The 20,417-nt window shown below is 54.9% G+C and overlaps 2 protein-coding genes across 2 annotated transcripts in view; both read right to left on the bottom strand.

Moving 5' to 3' along the window:
• Positions 1–1,990: 1,990 nt before the first annotated feature.
• Positions 1,991–13,963, bottom strand: ISG20 (interferon stimulated exonuclease gene 20). Its single transcript, XM_006152774.3, has 4 exons — positions 13,654–13,963; positions 13,159–13,410; positions 5,498–5,698; positions 1,991–2,197 (listed from the first exon to the last, which is right to left on the bottom strand). The coding sequence occupies exons 2-4, from the start codon at positions 13,384–13,386 to the stop codon at positions 2,111–2,113; spliced, it is 516 nt and encodes a 171-aa protein (XP_006152836.1). The 5' UTR covers positions 13,387–13,410; positions 13,654–13,963; the 3' UTR covers positions 1,991–2,110.
• Positions 13,964–19,002: 5,039 nt separating this feature from the next.
• AEN (apoptosis enhancing nuclease) overlaps positions 19,003–20,417 on the bottom strand; it is an 8,741-nt gene continuing 7,326 nt past the window's right edge. The window contains exon 5 of the mRNA XM_027773541.1: positions 19,003–20,402. Coding sequence (XP_027629342.1) covers positions 20,200–20,402 — 203 coding nt within the window. The 3' untranslated portion in view covers positions 19,003–20,199. The remainder of the gene's footprint in view (positions 20,403–20,417) is intronic.

Below are 20,417 nucleotides of genomic sequence, written 5' to 3'. Positions count from 1 at the left end.
TTAAGGCACTGGACCCCCCCATGACCGACTGCACTGTTCGAGTCCCAGACCCGGCGGCTAGAAAATCACACTGATTGCATGTGTGTGCGTGTGTGCCCAAGATCCTGAGAGGAGAACGGAGGAGGTGGGAGTGCAGCCGGGCCAGCCACCCTCGGGGGTGATTTCTCATTTTCTCTCTCTGTCTCTGTCCCTCTGGAGAGTGCACGTGCCTTACAGCAAAACCTGAAAACAACAACAGCAAAACTAGCAGGTACCGTGGCCCCACCCCAGTGATTCTGGTTTAAGGGATCCGATGTGGGCACAGGCGTGAATTAAAGTGATAAAGGCTAAACTCAGGGCGTGTGCGTGCCCAAGATCCCGAGAGAATGGAGGAGAAGGGACTGTGGCGTGGCCATCCCCCCTGGGAGGTGATTTCTCTGTCTCTCTGTCTCTCTGGTGAGTGCATGTGCCCTATACCAAAAGCCTCTCAAAAAAAATTTAAGAAAGTAATAAAAGCTCCACAGCCGAGAACAGCACGGAGAGCAGGGTCCCCCAGGTCTGCCGATGGTCTCTAGAATAACGATGAGTTATCGACCCTGGGCGGGTGCTTTCACCTGGACAGGCATGGCATGAGGGGCTTCCTGTGCAAGATCTCACAAGTTCTCTGGGCACTTTGATAAGTCCCCGTTTTAGAGGGAGAAGCCGAGGGACAGAGAGGCGCAGTAACTCGCCCTGTGTCACACAGCTACCCCGTGGCCAAGCCAGGGTTCCAACCTGGTTCTCTCTGGCTCCAGTCACGACTCCCTCTGCGTCCTCCTCCTATAAAGAAGAGGTGCTGAGATTCGAACCGTCCCCAAAAGCTCAGTGAGGTTGAGTGGGGAGTTGTGGCCTAATGGGGGCCACCCTCATGCAGGGACCATGTTGTTGTCACGGCAGTGGCTTCATTATAAAAGACTTAGTTTGGCTCCCTCCCCCCACTTGCCTTCCATCACGGGATGATTTGGCAAGATGCTGGCCCCTCGGACTTCCCAGAACGATCAGGAGGAAATTTCTGACCTTTGTGAATCACCCAGTGTGGTATTCTGTCATGGCCACACAAAGTGGCCCAAGACAGGAGGTGTGGCTTTTGTAGGGTGGCTGAGGTGGCACCCACCACGCTCCCGGACCTTTGCTTCTGCGCTAAGTGCCATGACTCCATCTCAAGATGGACAAAGGGGGCTGGCCCTGTAGCCTAGTGGTTAAGGGAGCTGGATCCCTGGCCCTGGCAGCTTGGAAAACATGCTGGGGGGACCAGCAGATGGCATATGATTATGTCGCTGGACTCCCACATAGTTGACCATGGCTCGAGTCCTGGACCAGGTGACTTGAAACACATCCGGGGTATGTGCATGCTGAAAATCTCAAGAGGAGAATGGAAGAGAAGGGATTGTGGCTCGGCCATTCCCCTGGGGAGCGATTTCTCACTTTATGTCTCTTTGTCTCTGCAGTGAGGGCACGCACCCTCTAGCAAAAATCTCTCCAAAAAAGAAAAAGAAAAGCAGGCTGGGTGCAGGTGTGGACATGCCCCAGGCTCTGACAGGATGGAGAGAGAGGGGATTCTAACTGTGCTCCTTGGGGCGGGGGTCCTCTCTTCCTCTCCCTTTCTCTGCGTCTCTCTCTGGTGAGCATACATGCCTTCCAGCAATTGATAATAATAATAAAGATGGGATGAATAGACTCCTGAGCTGAGGGCCGCCCCAGGGGACAATGCCACTCTGAAAACATGAGTAAAAGGAGAAGGGAGGCAGGAGGCCGGTGATTAACTCACTTGCCACTTGGAGCCCCAGGCTGCTGCTTGCACACACAGGATTCGAGGTATTAGGGAAATCGTTTCTGGCCCGCCTCGCCAGCGTGTTTTATTCCTTCCTGACGTCGCGCTGCCTGGGTCCTGCCTACGGCTGGTCTCTCCCGGCTCAGAGAGAAGAAAGTCAGTGACAAGACCCAGGGATGGAGTAAAGACAGTAGAGCCACCTTACTACTAAAAATGCATTTATCAAAAGCAAAGGAGTTGTTGTCCCAAAGAGGCAAAGTCTCTGGTCCCGAGGGAAGGTCCGGGTCACGCTGCAGTCCCGGTGGCTGGGCGGGGCAGCTCTCAGCGGGCGCGGATTCGCTGCGAGAGTTGATAGAGTTCCATGGCCGCCCTGGCGTCCTCCACAGAGCTGTGCCCGAACCGGCTGTTCTGTAGACATAGGTACACAGTGGGGACTCGGGGTGAGCTGAATCCAGGGGCCTTCCCTCTCACACCCTGATTTCCAGTCCCCACCTGAGATGGGTCAGTGGATAAGTCTCCCAGAGACGGGACTCAGAAAATTCTGCAGGTGGCTAGGGCTGGCTGGCCCCACTCAGCTCTGGGGTGGAGACCCATTCGTGGGACCCATTAGTGAAGGCTTTGAATGCTGAGTTGGGGAGTCCAAACTTTATGGGGCATGGGGGGTGCTGATGGGAGTCAGAGGAGGCCACTCAGTCCACTCGAGGTAGCCTCTCTCTCTGAGCGAAGCACGAGCCTTGCGATACCCATTAAACCCTCCTAGCTGGGTATGGCTTCTCCCCCATTCCATGGTAAAACTGAGGCTCGTGTACAAGCCAGCGAGTGGTGGAGCTGGGGTTTACATCCCACAGGACGTGCTGGGCCAGGCGGACTTGCATGGGGGTCACCTCTCATCTCTGTGCTCCCTGCCTGGACCAGTGTCCTGGCTGGTTTTCCGCAGGGGCTGAAGGGGATGCCCGGGCCTGGCCGCGTGATCCTCTAGCAAGACGCCTTCCTTTCCTTGCACGGGCTCCTTCTCCGGACACTCCGGACTGAGTGTCAGGACCCCGCTGGCATGGCCCACTTTGGACAGGACGTTCGTCACTGCCACCACATTCTGCACTGTTACTAGGCAGGAGGGTAGCATGGCGGCCATGGTGGCCCGGTGGCGCCGTCTGTGCCCTGGGTGCTGTGCTAGGTGTCGTACGGGTCTCCATGCACCTGCTCCTACCACCACCCTTGACAGGTGAGGAAATCGGGGCCCAGAGAGGGGACTGGGGAGCTCCATTTAGGGGTGGGGAGCCAAAGGCAGAAGCAGGAGACAGCATGGCTGTTCCCTGCTCACCCTGTGGCGGGTAGAGAGTCCCAGATTTGAGATCAGACAAACCCAGGTTTGAATCCCAGCTCCTCTGCTTAGGTCTGCGAACGTGGGCAAGCAGCGTTTCATCTGCGGGCCTCTGTTTTCTCTTCTGTAAAATGGTCCTAACCGTGGGATGGCCCGCGGTCTGGTGGTTAAGGGAGTAGATCCCATATGGCCAGCCACAGTTCAAATCCTGACCCCAGTGGCTGGAAAAATATGCTGGGTACATGGACATGAATGCCCCAAATCCTAACAGGATGGAGAAATGGAGAAGGGATGGAAGCATGACCGTATCTCATTTGGGGGCAGGGTGCTTTCTCCCTCTTCCTTTATCTCTGTCTCTCTTTGGTGAGAGCACATATCCTCTGACAAAAAAAGATGTTTTTTAAAAAGAGATTTTTTGCTGTAGGGCGCATGCCCTCACTGGAGAGACAGAGAGAGACAGAGAGACAGAAAGTGAGAAATTACCCCCTGGGGGGGATGGCCATGCCACAATCCCTTCTCTTCCATTCTCTCTTTGGGCACACACATACACTTGCCTGGTCTGAATTTTAAGCCACCGGGTCCAGGACTCAAACTGCAGTGAACTACATGGGAGTCCAGTGACATAACAATTTCGCCATCTGCTGATCCCAAAAACAAATTATTTAAAAGGGGAGGGGGGCCGATCATACCTGTTTTAGAGGATGGGAAGAGAGAATGTCATGTACTAGGGTCCTCCCCCAAGGGGCTTGATTAACAAGTGGGGGTGGGGGTTCCCTTTCCTGTGTAGCTCAGTCCCTTTGCTGGTGGCTTGGCACAGGAGCCCCAAGGACTGCCATTTTGTTCCTTCTCAGGGAGAGAGTGCCACTGCCCCACTGCGGCAGCTCCCCCAGGGTCGCTCCTGTGTCCCATGGGGCTGCCCTGGTCACGTGGACAGCAGCCCCCTGTCCTCGGGCAGGGCGCTCAAGGGCTGCTTTTCAGGGACAGCAATGCAAGCAGGAGCTAGGTGGGGTGGGTGCTGAGTCACGGAACAACCAGGCTCAACAAGCCCAGACACCAGGACACAGAGCCTGAACTGGGGCTCCAGGCACCAGGCCCTTAGAGCAAGGCCCAGACAGCTCTGGAAGGACAGCGGCTCCGAGGACAGCCCAGACTGGCCCTGTGTGTCACGAGGCGAATAGACAGGCCCAGACACAGGCCTGAGCTCTGCCTCGGACACAGTTCCTGCTGGAAGGGGTGTCTGTGCTCTGGGGCCCTCACGCAGCCAGATGGTCCCCTGACCACAGGCTCCAGGTCATGATCCCCAGCGGCCCTGTGCCCTCTCTTCTCCCTCTGTGACAATGACTCCTCCTTTCAACTCTGCTCAGGTCTGCTTTCCTTGCCTGCTAGCCCTTCCCTCCCTGGACACTCCCCTCAGCTGCCCTGACCATCTGACCAGGGTCCACCTCTCATTCAACCAGAGTTCCTCTGGACAGGGCTGGTCTTGCTCAGTCCCTGAGTCCCCAACATCTGGCCCAGCCTGGCACTAAGCAGGTGCTTAGTAAACAGCTGCTGACCGGGAGGGCCTGACTACAACCTCAGCTGGCTCTCAGCATCTAGCCCACCTCCCACCCTTCCTGCCTGGGTGAACCCCCAACCCCACGTCCTGGTGTCTTCACCTACGGGTCTGCGGGAGCCTGCTTGGCCCACCCGCTGGAGGTGCTGAGGGGTTAGCCCCCAGGAGCAGCAGCCGCTGGTGCCCGGTGGGGAGTGGTGTATAAACACCCCAGCTCCTGGTCCCTACAGCAGATCTGAGGTGTGTGCTTCAGCCCAGAGTTCTGTCGTGGGATCAAACAGGGTAACTGGCTTGCTTTAAACTCAGATATGGGGGCCAGCAGGTGGCGTGGTGGCTAAGGCGTTGGACACACACACAGGGTCGAACACGGTTTGAGTCCCGGATCTGGTGGCTTGTTTTCTCACTTTCCCTCTTTATCTCTCTCTCTCTCTCTCTTTCTCTCTCTCTGTGTGTGTGTGTGTGTGTGTGTGACTCTCTGGTCAAATTTTAAAAAATGAACAAATAAATAAAACTAAATAGTAAAAAAAAATTACCAACAAAAACAAATATGCCTTTCTTGGGTTCTTTCCATTCCCTGCCCTCCTCCTCTCTCTACCGGTACTTTCCGGGACACTTGTCGAATAAACTGTGTGTACTCCGGGCCTCGTCTCGGGGAAACCCAAAGACATCCCCCCCTGTCATAAGTTCACGGCTTCTTAGGAGTAAAGGGAAGGGGAGTCCTGGGGCAAATATCTGCCCGGAGCCCCTGGGGGTTTCTAAGGTCCTGGAGGGAGAGGCCAGGCCCCAGGGCAGGAGCAGAGCGGAGCCGCCCAGCTCAGAGGGGGGAGGCCCTCACCTGGATGCTGCGGTGGAGCAGGCGCTCGCTCAGCACCCGCAGGGACACGCCCCTGCTGTTGTCCAGTCTGGCCTTCTGCCACAGAAGCATGTCGGTGGACGTGTCGTAGATGGAGTAGCCACTCATGTCCTCTTTCAGGGCCTTGAAGTCGTGCTTCAGGTCATGCCCCACCACCAGCTTGCCTCTCAGGAGCTGTAGGATCTGGCCGGGAGAACACGCGCCCCATTTGCATCACCTTCTGGATGGGTCTGGGGCGACTGGGTGCAGTCGTGGGGCTGGCGGGGAGCAGCCTGTCCACCCTTTGCTGTGTGACCTTGGACCAACATCACCATCCCTCTCTGGGCTTCGAACTTATCATCTAGGGGCCAGCAGGTGGTGTGGTGGTGAAGGCGCCGGACTCCCACATGGCTGACTGTGGTTTAAGTCCCGGACCCGGCTGCTTGAAACTCATGCCAGGCACGTGTGTGCACGTGCCCGGAATCTTAAGAGGAGAATGGAGGAGAATTGTGGCATGGCCATGCCCCCTGGGGGCGGTGATTTCTTGCTTTCTGTCTCTCTGTCTCTAAGGCTCTCTCTGGCGAGCTCACAGACCCTATAGCAAAAATCTCTCTCAAAAACAATCATCTATGAAGAGAGGAGAGTGGGCCAGGTTCTTCCCTGTACTCGGTAGTTTGAGTCTGTGTTGAAGGCCACCAGGACCTGAGATGTCCCACCTGCCAAGCACACATCCGAAACCATCCCAAGTGAGATGCTGTCTAATCTCAGCAGCCCTCGTGTGGCAGGCAGAAGGCCGACCTCCCAAAGATGCCCATGGGTCTACTCCCCAGAACGGTGTAACAGGTTACCTGGCACTGGGGAACTGTAGCTGCACACGGAGTTTAGGCTGCCAATCAAATGACCTTAAAATAGGGAGATTTCAGGCCAGCCAGTGGCATGGTGGTTAAGGCACTGGATCCCACATGGGCAACTGCACAGTTCAAGTCCTGGACCCGGTAGCTTGTATACATGCCGGGTGTGTGAGTGTGTGGAAGGAGGAGGGATTGTGGCGTGACCATGCCCCCTAGGGGTTGCTTTCTTACTTTCCCTCTCTGTCTCTCTGGTGAGTGTGCACACCCTTGAGCAAAGTAAATAATAAAATAACACAAGGTACGTTGTACCAGGCGGTGCTGCTGGCCTGGGGTTCACGCTGAGGTATTAAGGATGGTCTCACAACCTCGGTGCAGCAGCTGAAGGGGACTCCTGGGGTGGAGGAGCAGGCGTGGGTGCTGGCTCCCCTTGTGGCAGGGCGGTGGGTAGGGGACGAAGGGCACAGGGCAGGGGGCTGCGCTGTGCTGGGCACACGCGGTTGGTCACGTGCCTCCTCTGTGCTCCTGAACAATGGGCCCGCTTTCCCAGCCCAGGAACTTGGCTGGGGCCCAGCTCACACAAAACCCCAGAGGAAATTGTCCTCCAACCCAGAGACAGCCACAGCCAGTCCCAGATGGGAGAGGGCCAAGTCGTTGTGATGTGAATTCCTAGGAAACATCTCACTTCCTGAATCCCAGAGTCAGGGTGGGGGCGCGGGGGGGACTGCATCAGGCACCCCAGGACTGGGCCCGGGGCTGTGTGACCTGCTGGCTCAGGGACCTGCCCTGAGTCACTGTCACGAGGCAGGTGTGTCAGAGTTTGCCAAGCACAGGGGGCGGAGCGGCTGGAATTCCTGGAAAGAATGGAGAGTAGAGGGCGGGGCGTTTCTGGCGTCAGCTCGGCTGTGTCGGGCCCTCTCCTTACCTCCTAGTGAGGCTCCTCTGCAAGAGTCTTCCAATTCTGTCTTACAGAGAGGGGGCCCGAGGATCAGAGAGCTTGAGGAGCTTGCCTGGGTCACACAGCGGTGATCAGAAACAGAGATGCAGGGTCTGGACCCCACGACCCAGTCATTACTATTACTGTAGATATTAATACCGTCTACTGGGCCCCTCCGGGCAGAGGGCACTGCCAGGCCCGCGAGGGCACTCAGTGGAGATTCCTGGAATCGAGAATGCACCCTCTAAAAGGCGGGGATTGTCCTACCTCTAATCAACCAGCAAATGGGGGAGGCCGAGCAGGGTGTACCCAGGGCACACAGCAGGGGCGTGACGGGCCAGGGTAGCTGTCTGCCTGCGTATTTCTTGGACTGCAGCTCCACTCGATATCTGAGCTTTTCCTAAATGTCCCTGACTCCACACCTCCACAGACCCGGGCCCTACTCCAGACTGACTACTCAGAATCACGGGGGCGGGGTGCTAGCAAAGCTGCCCGGGGATCCCTCCCATCTGGTGCGTCTGGAAATCGCGCGGAAGCCTGAAGCTGCGCAGCGCCGGCGGCTTCCGTCCTGCACCCGTCCGTTCATGCGTGCACGCGGCCGTCCGTTCATTGCTTCCCCTGCCCCTCCGTTCACCCGCGTGTCCGTTCCTTTGCTCATCTGTTCAAGTATGCGTTCGTCCTTCGGTTCTGGTCTCCAGCAGAGGTGGCTGTGAGGAAGGGGCCCTGGACAGCGGTGTCCTCGTGGGGGAATGAGCTCCTCTCCTGTCATCTTCAGGAGTGGCCCCAGGCCCCCTCTCTCCTCTTGTCCCTGGCCAAGCTCTCCAAGTGTCCCAAGGTCACTTCCCCTAGGGGGACATGTGGATGACAAAGTCTTCCTCCTCCATCCAGCCAAGCCCCAGTGAGCCCTGCCAGGTGGCGGGCCCGTGCTGAGCTGTTACAGCTGAAATCACACTGAAATCACAAGCCACTGTGGCCTCTGGGCTGGTGAATGGGAGAGGGATTTCTCTACTGCCTCCCTCCCCCTGACCTGGGCATTTCTGTCCCTTTCTGTCATCAGGTGGGGAGGGCTGTTGGCCACAAAGAGGAAGCTTGGGGCACACCATCCACCAGACTGCTCAGTGGGGAGCCGAGGGCGGGGAGCCCCCTGCAGAGTCCCAGGCCCTCCCATGGCCCTGGGAACAGGCCCTGGGCTCTTCTTTATGTCGCCCTCCCTGCTGGGTGATTGTCTTTCAGTCCCTACTTCTTTGTTTTGTTTTGTTTTGTTTTGTTTTGCCATAAGGTGTGGGTACTCCTCAGAGAGAAACACACAGAAGGAGATAGAGACAGGACCCCACCCCCCGGGGGATGGCCACACTGCAGTCCCCTCTCCTTCTCCTTTCAGGATTCGGGGCACGCACGCACATGTGCTCTGCATGTTTTTCAAACCACTGGGTCCAGGACTCAAACCACACAGCCAGTCATGTGGGATCCAGCTGGCTTAACCACCACACCACCTGCTGGCCTGGCCTCCTGCCTCCTCCTTTTTTTTGTAAAGAGGTTTTTGCCATAGGACCTGTTTGCACTCACTGGAAAGAGAGAGAAAGAGGCAGTGAGAAAAAAAGTGAGAAACCACCCCCCAGGAGGGATGGCCACAATGCAATCTCTTCTCCATTCTCCTCCTGGGATCTTAGGCATGCACACGGTGTGATTTTCAAGCCACGGGGTCCGGGACCCAAACCGTAGTGGGCCAGCAACGTCACCACTGTGCCACCTCTGGCCCCTCTCCTCCTCCGTGACACTTCCCTCTTTCCAGTCCTCTCTTTGCCACAGATGACTCGGACCTCACACTTGCTCCCCAGGGCCTCTAACTCTTCTGTTGTCACCCTTCTCTTCACTCCCATCACTCCTCTGTGGTACCCCCATTTTTAGCTTTCTTGAAACTTTTTTTTGTTTCTTGCTATACCCTTACACAAGAATCTTCGATGGCTCCCTATGGCCCACTTAATCGCCTACAAAGATTCTCCCCAATTCCTTTCAAATGTCACTCGGCCTCACGGAGGTCTTCCAGAATTACCCTACTATATACTGTGTTGGGGACCAGCAGTTGGTGTAATGGCTATGTCGCTGGACTCCTATGTTGACCGCGGTCCGAGTCTCGGACCTGGTGGCTTAAAACTCACGCCGGGTGCGTGTGCGTGCGTGTCCAAGATCCTGAGAGGAGAATGGAGGAGAAGGGATTGCAGCGTGGCCATCCCCCGGGGGGGTGATTTCTCGCTTTCTGTCTCTCTCTGTCTCTCTGGCAAGCGCATGCGCCCTATAGTGAAAAACCTCTCCATAAATAAATAAATAAATAAATAAATAAATAAAGATATACTGTGCTGCTCCCCAGGGCATCCAGTATCCTCTTGGTACTTCTAGAACAGAGGTGCAATTTTAAATCACTGAATAGGCAGATTTAGAGAGGTAAAATGCAACAGGTGAAATCAACCATAATGTTTTATTTAGCCTTGTATGTCTAAAATACTATCATTTCAACTTGTAATCAATATGAAAAAATTACTGAGGTCTTTCATGACTCCTTTTTTCCCTTTTGTTTGTGGGGAAGGAGAGATTTTTGCTATAGGACATGTGCGCTCACCTGAGAGACAGAAAGAAAGTAAAAAAAATCACCCCTGGGGGGATGGCCATGCCACAATCCCTTCTCCATTTCTCCTCATGGGATATTTGGGCACGCACATACACACGTGTCCAGTGTGTTTCAAGCTGCCGAGTCCGGGACTCGAACTGCAGTCAATCTCGTGGGAGTTCAACACCTTAACCACTATACCACCTGCTGGCCCCTTATGGCTCTTTGATAAATATCGTTTTCAAAATCCAGTGTGGTTTTACACTCGCAGCGTGTCTCGTTGGGAGCGGTCCCATGGTAGTGCTCACCTGCAGCACGAGGCTGGCTGCTCCCCTCCTAGACCGCGCAGCTCTGGAGGTTCAGTCCTGACCGTCCACACTCTTGCTGCCTGAACCTGTGCAAGTTACTTAGTTTACGGGTTCAGTTACGGTCCCTGCCCCACACTGATGTGTGGAAATCCTAATCCCCGGGACCTCAGAATGGGACTGACTTGGAAAAGGGTAGATGTCATTAGATAGGTTAGGACATGGTCACACCAGAGGAGGATGAGCTTCTGACCGAACAGGACTGGTGTCCTTTTCAAAAGAGGAAATCTGGGGACCAGCAGCTAGCATAATGGCTGTTGCTGGACTCCCATGTAGTTGACCGCGGTTCAAGTCCCAGACCCAGTGGCTTAAACTCTCGGCGGGCGCGTGTGCGTATGTGCCCAAGATCCTGAGAGGAGAATGGAGGAGAAGGGATTGCGGCGTGGCCATCCCCCCTGGGGGTGATTTCTCACTTTCTGTCTCTCTATCTCTCTCTCTCTCTCTTTCTGGCGAGTGCACGCGCCCTATAGCAAAAACCTCTCCAAAAAAAAAGAAGAGCGGAAAAAAAAAAGATAAAAGGGAAATGTAGTTAGAAATATGTAGGGAGAAAGCCACAGGAGCATGGAAGCTGATGCTGGGGTGATGCTTTTCCAGGCCAAGGAGCGCATAGACTGACAGCACCCACCGGAGGTTACGGGGGGCCACAGCCCTCAGAAGGAACTCGCCCTCCCAACCCCTTTATCTGAGACTTCCAGCCTCCAGACCTGCCAGACGATGAGTGTCTGTTATCAGCGCCACCCAGCTGATGGCGCTTCCTAGGACGGCCCAGGCAGACTGAGACACTAAGCTCAAGCCAGCACCAATACCGTGGAGATGACAAAGACACCATCTTGGAGGCCAGCAGGCGGCATAGTGGTCAAGGTGCTAGACTCCCAAGTGGTTGACCGTGGTTCAATTCCCAAACCTGGCGGCTTAAAACACAATGGTCATGTGTGCGTGCATGCCCAAAATCCAGAGAGGAGAGTGGAAGAGAGGGATTGTGGTATGGCCATCCCCTCTGGGGGCTGATTTCTCACTTTCTGTCTCTCTGGTGAGTGCACATACCCTACAGCAAAAACCTCTCAGGAAAAAAACAACAACAAAAGAAAACATCATGGGGGCCAGGACGTAGCATAGTGGTTAAGGCATTGGGCCCCCATGTGGCCAACTGTGGTTCAAGTCCCAGACCCAGAGGCTTGCAGCTCATGCTGAGCACCCGTGCATGTGTGCCCCAAATCCCAGGAAGAAATTGGAGGAGAAGGAATTGATCGAGGCATGGCCGTCCCCTCTACGGGGTGATTTCTCACTTTCCCTCTCACTATCTTTCTCTGTCTCTCTCCAGTGAGTACATGTGCCCTATAGCAAAAACCTTAAAAAAAAAAAAAAAAGAAAAGAAAAAGAGAAAGAAAAAGAAACTGTCCTAGGGGCCAGTAGGTAATGCAGTGGGGGAGGCAGCTCGATTCCACATGACCGACTCAGAGGTTTGAGTCCCAGACCTGGCAGGTTGAATATCAAACCAGGTGCGTGCGCGTGCATACCCAAAATCCTGAGAGGAGAATGGAGGACAAGAGATTGTGGTGTGGCCATCCTCCCCCCCGGGGCGGGATTTCTCACTTTCTTTCTCTCTCTCTCTCTCTGTCTCTCTCTCTCATGTGCCCTAGTTTAGATTTTTAGCAAAAACTAAAATAATAATAATAATAAAATAAGTGCGAACATGCTTTTGAGTGCTGATACAGGCCCTTCTCAAGGGTTACAACAACCCTGTAAAATCGCTACTGTTATTATTACCAGTATCCTCTTGTTTTAGATGAGGAAACTGAGTCCAGAGAGGTTGAGTAACCTGTCCAAGTTACCAACCTTAGCTGGTAGGTAACGATCGGGATTCAAGCCTTCCCTCTTTTATTTTCCCCCGCAAAGATGTACTTATTTAATTCCATTTGTTATTATTACTTTTTAATTTGACCAGACAGAGAGAGAGAGAGAGAGGGAAAGTGAGAAAGCAAACCGCCAGGTCCAGGACTCGAACCATGGCTGGCCATGGTGGGAATCCAGCACTTTTAGCCACTACACCACCTGCCGGCCCCCAGACCTTCCCTCTTCTGTGAGCTCTGAGGTAACGGTCCTGGGACCCCACCTGGCTGGATGTTGGTGAGGAGTGGCCGGAGCTCACAGATGGCACGTGTGTGGGAGGCCTGGGGCTCAGCGAGGGCTCAGTAAACGCAAGTTCCTGTTGTGACTCTCCCTCCAGCACCTGCAGCCCTGCTGGCAAACCTCAGCTTCCTGTGTTCTTAGATGCCTTTCTTGGCCCTCCTGAGCTGCCAGGAGATGACTACCCTCAGTGACACCCTTTGGCTCTGTTTTGCTTTCCATTTAGCACTCAGAGAAACGAAAGTTAGCCCTGGAGTACATACGGCCACAGGCGGGCGGGCAAGGGGCAGGAAACCTTGGGACCATTAGGTTGGGCTTCCAGCCGAGGGAACGGCCCGTCGTCGCCCAGAACGCCTCGGTACCCTCAGCCAGGGAGGCTCAGGCCTGTTCTCCAGACCCTAGGGGAGCCATTGCCTCTTGCGAGGGGCCTCAGATCAAGACCTGTTCCTCAATTACCCCGGGACTCACCAGTGGCATCTGTGCAGAGGAAGGAGTGGGGATGTGGTCCCCAAGTCCCTGGGGGGGGGCATGTCAGGTGGGACTCGGGTTCCCCATCAGGAGCCCAGCGAGTTGGACTGATGCCGAGAAGGCAGGTCCCAGACGTGAGCCCGAGGTCTGTGGCGAGAAGCCTTCTCAGTGATGCGATGGAGACACCTCGGGGCTGACCCCCCAGCAGTGTGGAGGGTCCCGGGTCACAGATCCTGAGTGGGACGAGCGGGTGTGTGTGTGCAGGGGGGTTGTGTAGCCCCCCTCAGCCTGGCTGGCACGAGGCCCTTACCTACCTCCCGTCTGGCCACAGCGAATGGTGTGGCTTTCATCATGTGCTGAGGCGTGACCCCGCTGACCCGGGTCCTGTAGTCTAAGATGGCCCCCTCGGGCCGGATGAACTTGTCGTAGAGCACGGCGCCGTGGAGGTCCACGAGGCTGCAGCGCGCCAGGCCGCTCTCCCCGTTGGGCGCCAGCCCCACCATCTCGCAGTCCATGGCCACCACCTCCATGCCGCGCGCCATGCTCCTTGGGGTCTCTTAGCTGTGCTGGAGAGAGAGGGGCAGTGGCGGGGGTGGGGCTCAGGTGTGGGGCCCCCGAGCATCCAGGTATCCTGGGCCACCCCCCAGCTGGCCCGTGCCCTCGGTCCTGCCCTTTGTCCCCAGCGCCACCTGGCAACAGGGGAAGCTGGCCTCTCACCAGGCCACCAGCCTCCGCGGTGCGTGTCCTGCCCCGCAGCCCGCTCTCCCGCTGCTGGCCCCGCTGGCTCCAGCTCGGTCTCCCCCTCTCACCTGCTGGCTCTGCGCCCTGGGCTCGCGTCTGCCTCTCTGCTGCCACCTCCCAGCTACAGCAGCCGCTCTCAGCAGTGACTCATCTGGGACTTCAAGCCAGGCAGCCTGATCCCCTTTCAGTTTCTAGTCTGTTATCAAGCGGAGTAGGGGGCGGAAGGCCGGGCATGTGGGCTGGGCTGCTCCATCTCCCCGCTAGCTGCAGGCAGGTGGGGAGATCCCCCAGCCTGAGTCAGGGCTGACGGAGCCGGCAGGGTCCCTGCCGGGGTGTCCCTCGGTTGCCGCTGCCCTCCTCCTCTTCGGATGACGCATCTGACGTGGAGGGAGTAGATTGCAACATCTCTCTTCCCTTTCTCACCCTCCGCCCAGAGAATAAACATGGCCAGGATTGGAGCCCAGGAAGTGTCCCTGCACCAGTTGACACTGATACTGCGAGGTCTTTCTTGGGGGCAGGGAGCTGCCTCTGGGTTCTCCTTCCTAAGAGAAGATTGGGGTGGGAGGGGCAGTGGTCACTCCAACCCAGGGAAGACAAGGCAGTGAGGGAGGCCTTCCAGGTCTCCATGGGTTTAGGGGTGTCTCAAGAGACTTGGCTTCCAGCTAGACTGACATTGTTTTGTTTCCTTGTTTGTTTTTGAGAGATTTTTGCTATAGGGCATGTACGCTTGCTGGAGAGGCAGAGAGAGATAGAAAGTGAGAAATCAACCCTCCCCCCCCGGAGGGGGAATGGCCATGTTGCAATCCCTTCTCCTCCATTCTCCTCTCGGGATTTTAGGCATGTACACACACGCGCCTGGTGTGGATTTTTAAGTCGCTGGGGCTGGGACTCAAACTGCAGTCGACTACGTGGGAGTCTAGTGCCGTAACCATTATGCCATCTGCTGGCCCTTGGGTTGACATTGTTTAAGGACAAGAAGGAAGACTTTGAGGGCACTGCTGGCCTGCTCGGCCACACTTCCTGGGCTCTGTGCTTTCTGAAGCTTCAACTTGGAGTTCTTGGAACAGAGCCTGACTTGTAGGGAGCATTTGGTGTTTACCAGATCGTGAGTGACAATGGGCGGGTCATATACGTGGTGAGACTCGCCAGTGCTGAGTTGAGAGCCCCTGTACATGCCTCTTACCCTGATCCACAGAGAACTGATCAGTCTGATTGACTGTCCCCCATGGTCACAGAGAATTGTGGTTTGGAAAGGAACATCCCCAGATCACCAAGCACACAGACGACCACATGGCTGACCACAGTTCGAGTCCTGGACCCGGAGGCTTGATTTCTTTCTCTTTCTCTCTCTGGTGAGCGCACGTGTCTTATAGCAAATTAAAAAAAAAATACATAAAATAATTCTTTATTTTTTTTTAAAAGCAACCCCCAGAAGATCCAACTGGAGGGTTGGTTCAATAGCCCTCACCTTTCATACACCTCAAAACTGGACACTGAAACGTGCCTACATGAGAAGGCCTTGTTTGTTGTTCAGCTGGTTCGAATTTGAAGTACCAGCTTATTTTGCGTTCCTGTCGTGAATGAGCAACTTCCGCATGAATTCGAGTTGTGTGGGGGACTATTTGCTTGTCAAATTGCATGAGTTTGTTGCCCGGATGTAGGAGGAAATGAAACTGCACACCTGTTGCCTTACATGAGCATGCATTTAAAAAGCAACCCAGGGGCCAGCAGGTGGCATGGTGCTTAGGGCACTGCACTCCCACAGGGCCAGCTGCATCCCAGTCTTGGACCTGGTGCTTGCTCGCCCTCTCTGGTGAGTGCATGTACCCTACTGGACATTAATCATCATAATTATAAATCAAATTAAATCAATTTTTTTTAAAAGTAACCCCCTAAAGATCCAACTGGAGGGTGGGTTCGACAATCCCCATGGGACCCCCTGCACCCTGTGGTGATGCAGACAACAGCCTCACACAGGCCCTCACCTCCTCATGCTCACTCGCCTCCTCTGGCCTCAGAACACCTCTCTGCCCCTCCAGTCCTCCACCTTACACCCCCATCCTGCACCTGCTCCTTGGCTTTGGCTCCAAATCTGCAACCTCAGAGCTCCCTTTCATCTCCGTACCACACCCGTCCCCACTCTCCTTAGGGTCTCAGGGCTCCCTTTCTCCCCCACGTACCACACCCATGCCCCATCCCCACTGTCCTTAGGGTCCTCTTGGATTGTTTCCCAAATCTAGACTGTTGCCTCGTCATGACACTTATCTCAAGAATGTAGTGGTTTCCTGTTGTCAAAGAGAAAAAGAAAGAAAAAAAAAATCAAAGCTCCTCCCGTGGGTAGTTCCCAGGCCCTCTCCTCTGCCGCTCTGGGTCTCTCCTACCTCGCCTTACCCATCACCCAGGTGGAGGCCTTAGCTTACATGCTGGCGACTCACCAGCAGGCCCTGCCACACGCCCCAGATGGTGGCCCTCCATTCCTCCCACCCCAGGCTCCATGCCCAGAGGGGCCAGAATGATGGGGTCTCTGTGCTTCAGCTGGAAGAGACAGGTAGCAGTGCAGGAAGCCAAGCTCCTTCCCGTGCCTTCACTGCTCCCCTGCCCACTACGTTCCAACCACTTTTTTTTTTCAAGAATTTTTTATTTGGGACCAGTAGTTAGCGTGATGGCTATGTTGCTGGACTCCCATGTCGTCGACTGCTGTTCGTGTCCTGGACCCGGTGGCTTAAAACTCACGCCGGGCACCCAAGATCCCAAGAGGAGAATGGAGGAGAAGGGATTGCGGTGTGGCCATCCCCCTCTGGGGGGGGGCTGATTTCTCACTTTCTCTCTGTCTCTCTCTTTCTGGTGAGCGCACACGCCCTATAGCAAAAACCTCTCCAAAAAAAGAATTATTTATTTAATTTCATTTATTTAATGTCATTTTTATTTGACCAGAGAGAGACAGAGAGAAAGCGAGAAAGCAAACCGCCAGGTCCGGGACTCAAACTGTGGTCAGCAAGGAGTCCAGCACCCTAACATCCTAACTGCCATGGTGTGACCATCCTCCATGGGGGAGCTTTCTTACTTTCCCTCTCTATGTCTCTCCAGGGAGCACATATGCCCTTTTGCAAAATTTTAAAAAAGGAAAAAAAGCAAACAAACCCCCCCCACACACACACCCGTCTCCTGGACTTCCCACACCCTCTCTGGGTTTTCGAATAGAAGGTCAGCCCCACCTGAAATACCCCACACAGTCCTTGTTCACTGTCTGTTCTAACTTCTGTTCGCGTGGGTAGGGCCCCAGCACCTAGGACCCTATCTGGATTAGGCTGAACCATGTCCAAGTGGCTTGTGTGTCCCGCTGTTGGACCCAGGCACTGGTGACTGACAGCACTTAGGGAGGAGCCAGGCCCCAGCTGCAGGAAGGGGCAAGTTCCTAGGGCTGCTGCTCCTACTTGAACTGGCCCCACCCCTCCGCTGCCAACCCCACAGTCTATTGGATTGTGTTGACAGTAGGAAAATATGTCACTCAGCAAACCTGTCAACCTTACCAGACACACTTCCTGCCAGGCCTACTTGTTATGACCTTAGCAGGTCCCAAGGCTGCTGGTGTGGCCCTCTCTGGGTCCCCAAGACATACACAGACTCCTAACACCAGCTCTCCCTGTGGCAACCTGCCCTTCCAGCTTAGCGTCCCCAGCCCGAGATGTGTACACGTATTTGGGTTGACCCACATAAAGGAGCCCAGTATCAGCAATGTCGTGTAGCCCAACCCAGTTCATGTGCAACTGCTAACGGACTGTATTCTGTAGGACACACAAAGGACCAGTAGGTAGCGCGGAGGTTAACACAGCTGGATCCTCATGGCTGACTGCATGGTTTGAGTCCTGGACCCCTCGGCTTGAGAAAGCCTGTGTGTGCTCAAAGACTGCTGAGAATGGAGGAGGGATTCTGAGAATGGAGGGACTGCTGTGGCTTCCCCCCAGAGCGGAGATTTTGCTCTCTCCTGGGGAGTGCAAACGCCCTACAGCAAGCAGTACAAAACCCCAACATACACATATAAAACGTTACAAATTAATATTCTGATACGTAAGAAGATGCTCAACATCACTAATCATTAGGGAAATGAAATCAAAACCACAGTATCGCCTCCTATCCATCAGGAGGGCTACTATCAAAAAACAGAAAATAGAGGGCGAGTAGGTGGCATGGTGTTTAAGGTGCTGGACCCCCACATGGTCGACCGTGGTTTGAGTATGGGACCTGGCGGCTTGCCTTCTTTCTCTCCCTCTCTCGTGAGCACCCATGCCCTAGAGCAAATTTTAAAATAATAATAGTTAATGTAATGGCTATATCACTGGACTCCCATGTAGTTGACCGTGGTTCGAGTCCTGGACCCGGCGGTTTAAACACACTCTGGGCATGTGTGCGTGCATGCCCAAGATCCTGAGAGGAGAATGGAGAAGGGATTGCAGCGTGGCCATCCCCCCTGGGGGGTGATTTCTCGCTTTCTGTCTCTCTTTCTGTCTGTCTGTCTGGAGAGCACATGCACCCTATAGCAAAATCCTCTCAAAAAAAAAAAAAAATAACCAAAAAACCAGAATGGTGAATGGGACCAGCAGTTAGCGTAATGGCTATGTCGCTGGACTCCCATGTAGTTGACCGTGGTTCGAGTCCTGGACCCGGCGGTTTAAACACACTCTGGGCATGTGTGCGTGCATGCCCAAGATCCTGAGAGGAGAATGGAGAAGGGATTGCGGTGTGGCCATCCCCCCGGGGGGTGATTTCTCGCTTTCTGTCTCTCTGTGTCTGTCTGGTGAGCGCATGCGCCCTATAGTAAAAACTTCTCCAAAAAAAAAAAAAAAAAAAAAGGCAGCAGAATGGCGGTTGCTAGGGGGAGGCTGGTGAGGGTCAAAGGCAAGTCATTGCTTAATGGGTCGAGTTTGTTTCGCAAGATGGAAAGGTCTGGAGATCAGCTGATGACATGCGCGTACTTACACTAACTGCAACTCAAAATGTGGGTTCTGTGTTGTGTGTATTTTACAACTTAAAAATGTTGTAGGACCAGCCTGTGGTGTGGTGGTTAAGGTGGCTGGATCCCACATGGCTGACTGTGAGGTCTGAGTCCCGGCCCTGGCGTCATGTGCTGGGTGCGTGTGGGTGCGTGTGGGTTCGTGCCCAAATTCCAGAGGGAGGGAGAAATGGAGGAGGAACAGCGTGACTATTCCCTGTGGAGGGTGCTTTCTTGTTTTCCTCTGTCTCTCTCCCCGGAGCACATGAGCCCTCTAGCAAATTAAAAACTTTTTTTTTTTTTTTTAAGTTTTAAGTGACTACACAGCTTCAGGGAGAAACAAGTTAAATAAGTTGTGTTATAAAAATGAATTATATAAGCTCTGTATCTTTATTATCTTCTTCCCTCACCCTCAAGACCACAACAAAGCTGACAGGAACAGGACAACAGTACACCTGTAACAGCTCCATCCCCATTCAACCCCAAACACAGAACGGCAGGCCCAGTTCTGAATCTGGCGTCAGCCACAGCCTGTCTCAGAACCCAGAGCAAGGTCCCAGGGCCAGTCTAGCATGGTCGGTGACTCAGCCAGTGGACAGGCCACCGCACCCGTGATCAAACACTGTGACTCCCAGTGTGTGCAGAGTTGGAGCCTCAGATGATTGGGGGGGGGGACGTGCTCACAGCAGTGCCCCCCTTAAAACAAAAAAAGGGGAGAAAACCCCAAAGCCACAGTGACTGTCAACCCAAGAGCCGAGGGGGCACCAGCCAAGGTCAGGGACACTGCACAGCTGCCAGCGCCCTGACCCGGCCCTCTTGATGGTGGCCCCCTCCTGATAAAGGTCAGGCATGGTCACCCCTTAACCACTGCGCCACCTGCCAGCCCCTTCTCAGCTGAATGCTGAGTGGGCAGGGGGTTCCTAATTTGGATCAAAATAAATACGCCAGTTTTTAGGTAAAGCCTTTCTGCCTTCCTCTCCACCCCTCCGGGGAGTGAGGGCCAGCTCCCCCAAGGGAGGCCTTTCCTTCTGTATTTGAGCAGGGCGGTGACGGGTCATGTGGAGCATCAAATGCCTACCACAGAACTCCAGGGCAGAGGGAGAAGAAACGTCTCCCTCAGAGGCCTTAACTCTCTAGCTTTGAGGCATATTTATTCTGAACCTGAAAGTGACTCTGAAGTAAGAGGTAGGTGGCAACAGCAGACTTCACCCTAGGTCGGAGCTGAGATAAGGAGGACCCACGACGTGGATCTCCACCCAAGGAAGGCACCGAAAGCCTTCAGATAGCGCAGCCCAGGGACCGGGGAGGATCCCGAGGAGGGGACGGCCTGGCGGCAGCCTGGTCTGTCTTTGGTACATCCCCTACTCCGTAGGGGCCTGGAGGACAGGCCAATGACATTCCCACGGTACCCATAAAGTGCCATTAGCAAACCACAGGAGTCAGGGGAAAGAACCAAGAAAGGCCCTAGAAAAAGAGTGTGGTGCCACAGGCAGAGGACATCCCAGGGACGATAGTCCCAGCTCCTCTGACCTGGCTGGCCAGCCGCACCCTGCCCTGCCTGGCCCTGCCCAGACGAAGCGCTGGGGCCCTCTGCTCCCCGCTTCCCACTCGCTGCACTCCTCCTTCACTCCCTGCCATCCTGCGCCTGCCCCGACCCTGCTCCACCCTGGCTGCCCTGAGCCAGGTCCTCGGGCCAGTACTGGTCCTCCATGTACTGCTCTGTGTCTGTGCTGCTGTCGGGCTCATGGTCCTCGGCCCGTGTCCAGGGGCTGCTGGCCTCCTGCTCTTCCCACTGGACCTCCACCAGCCGATAGAGCTCCATGGCTGGCCGGGGCACCTTCC

The sequence above is a fragment of the Tupaia chinensis genome, unplaced genomic scaffold, assembly GCF_000334495.1.
Source record: "Tupaia chinensis unplaced genomic scaffold, TupChi_1.0 Scaffold000359_1, whole genome shotgun sequence".
In the NCBI taxonomy this organism is placed as follows: Eukaryota; Metazoa; Chordata; class Mammalia; order Scandentia; family Tupaiidae; genus Tupaia; species Tupaia belangeri.
Note: the sequence above shows the minus strand (reverse complement) of the source record. Positions and strands in the feature narration are given on the sequence as shown.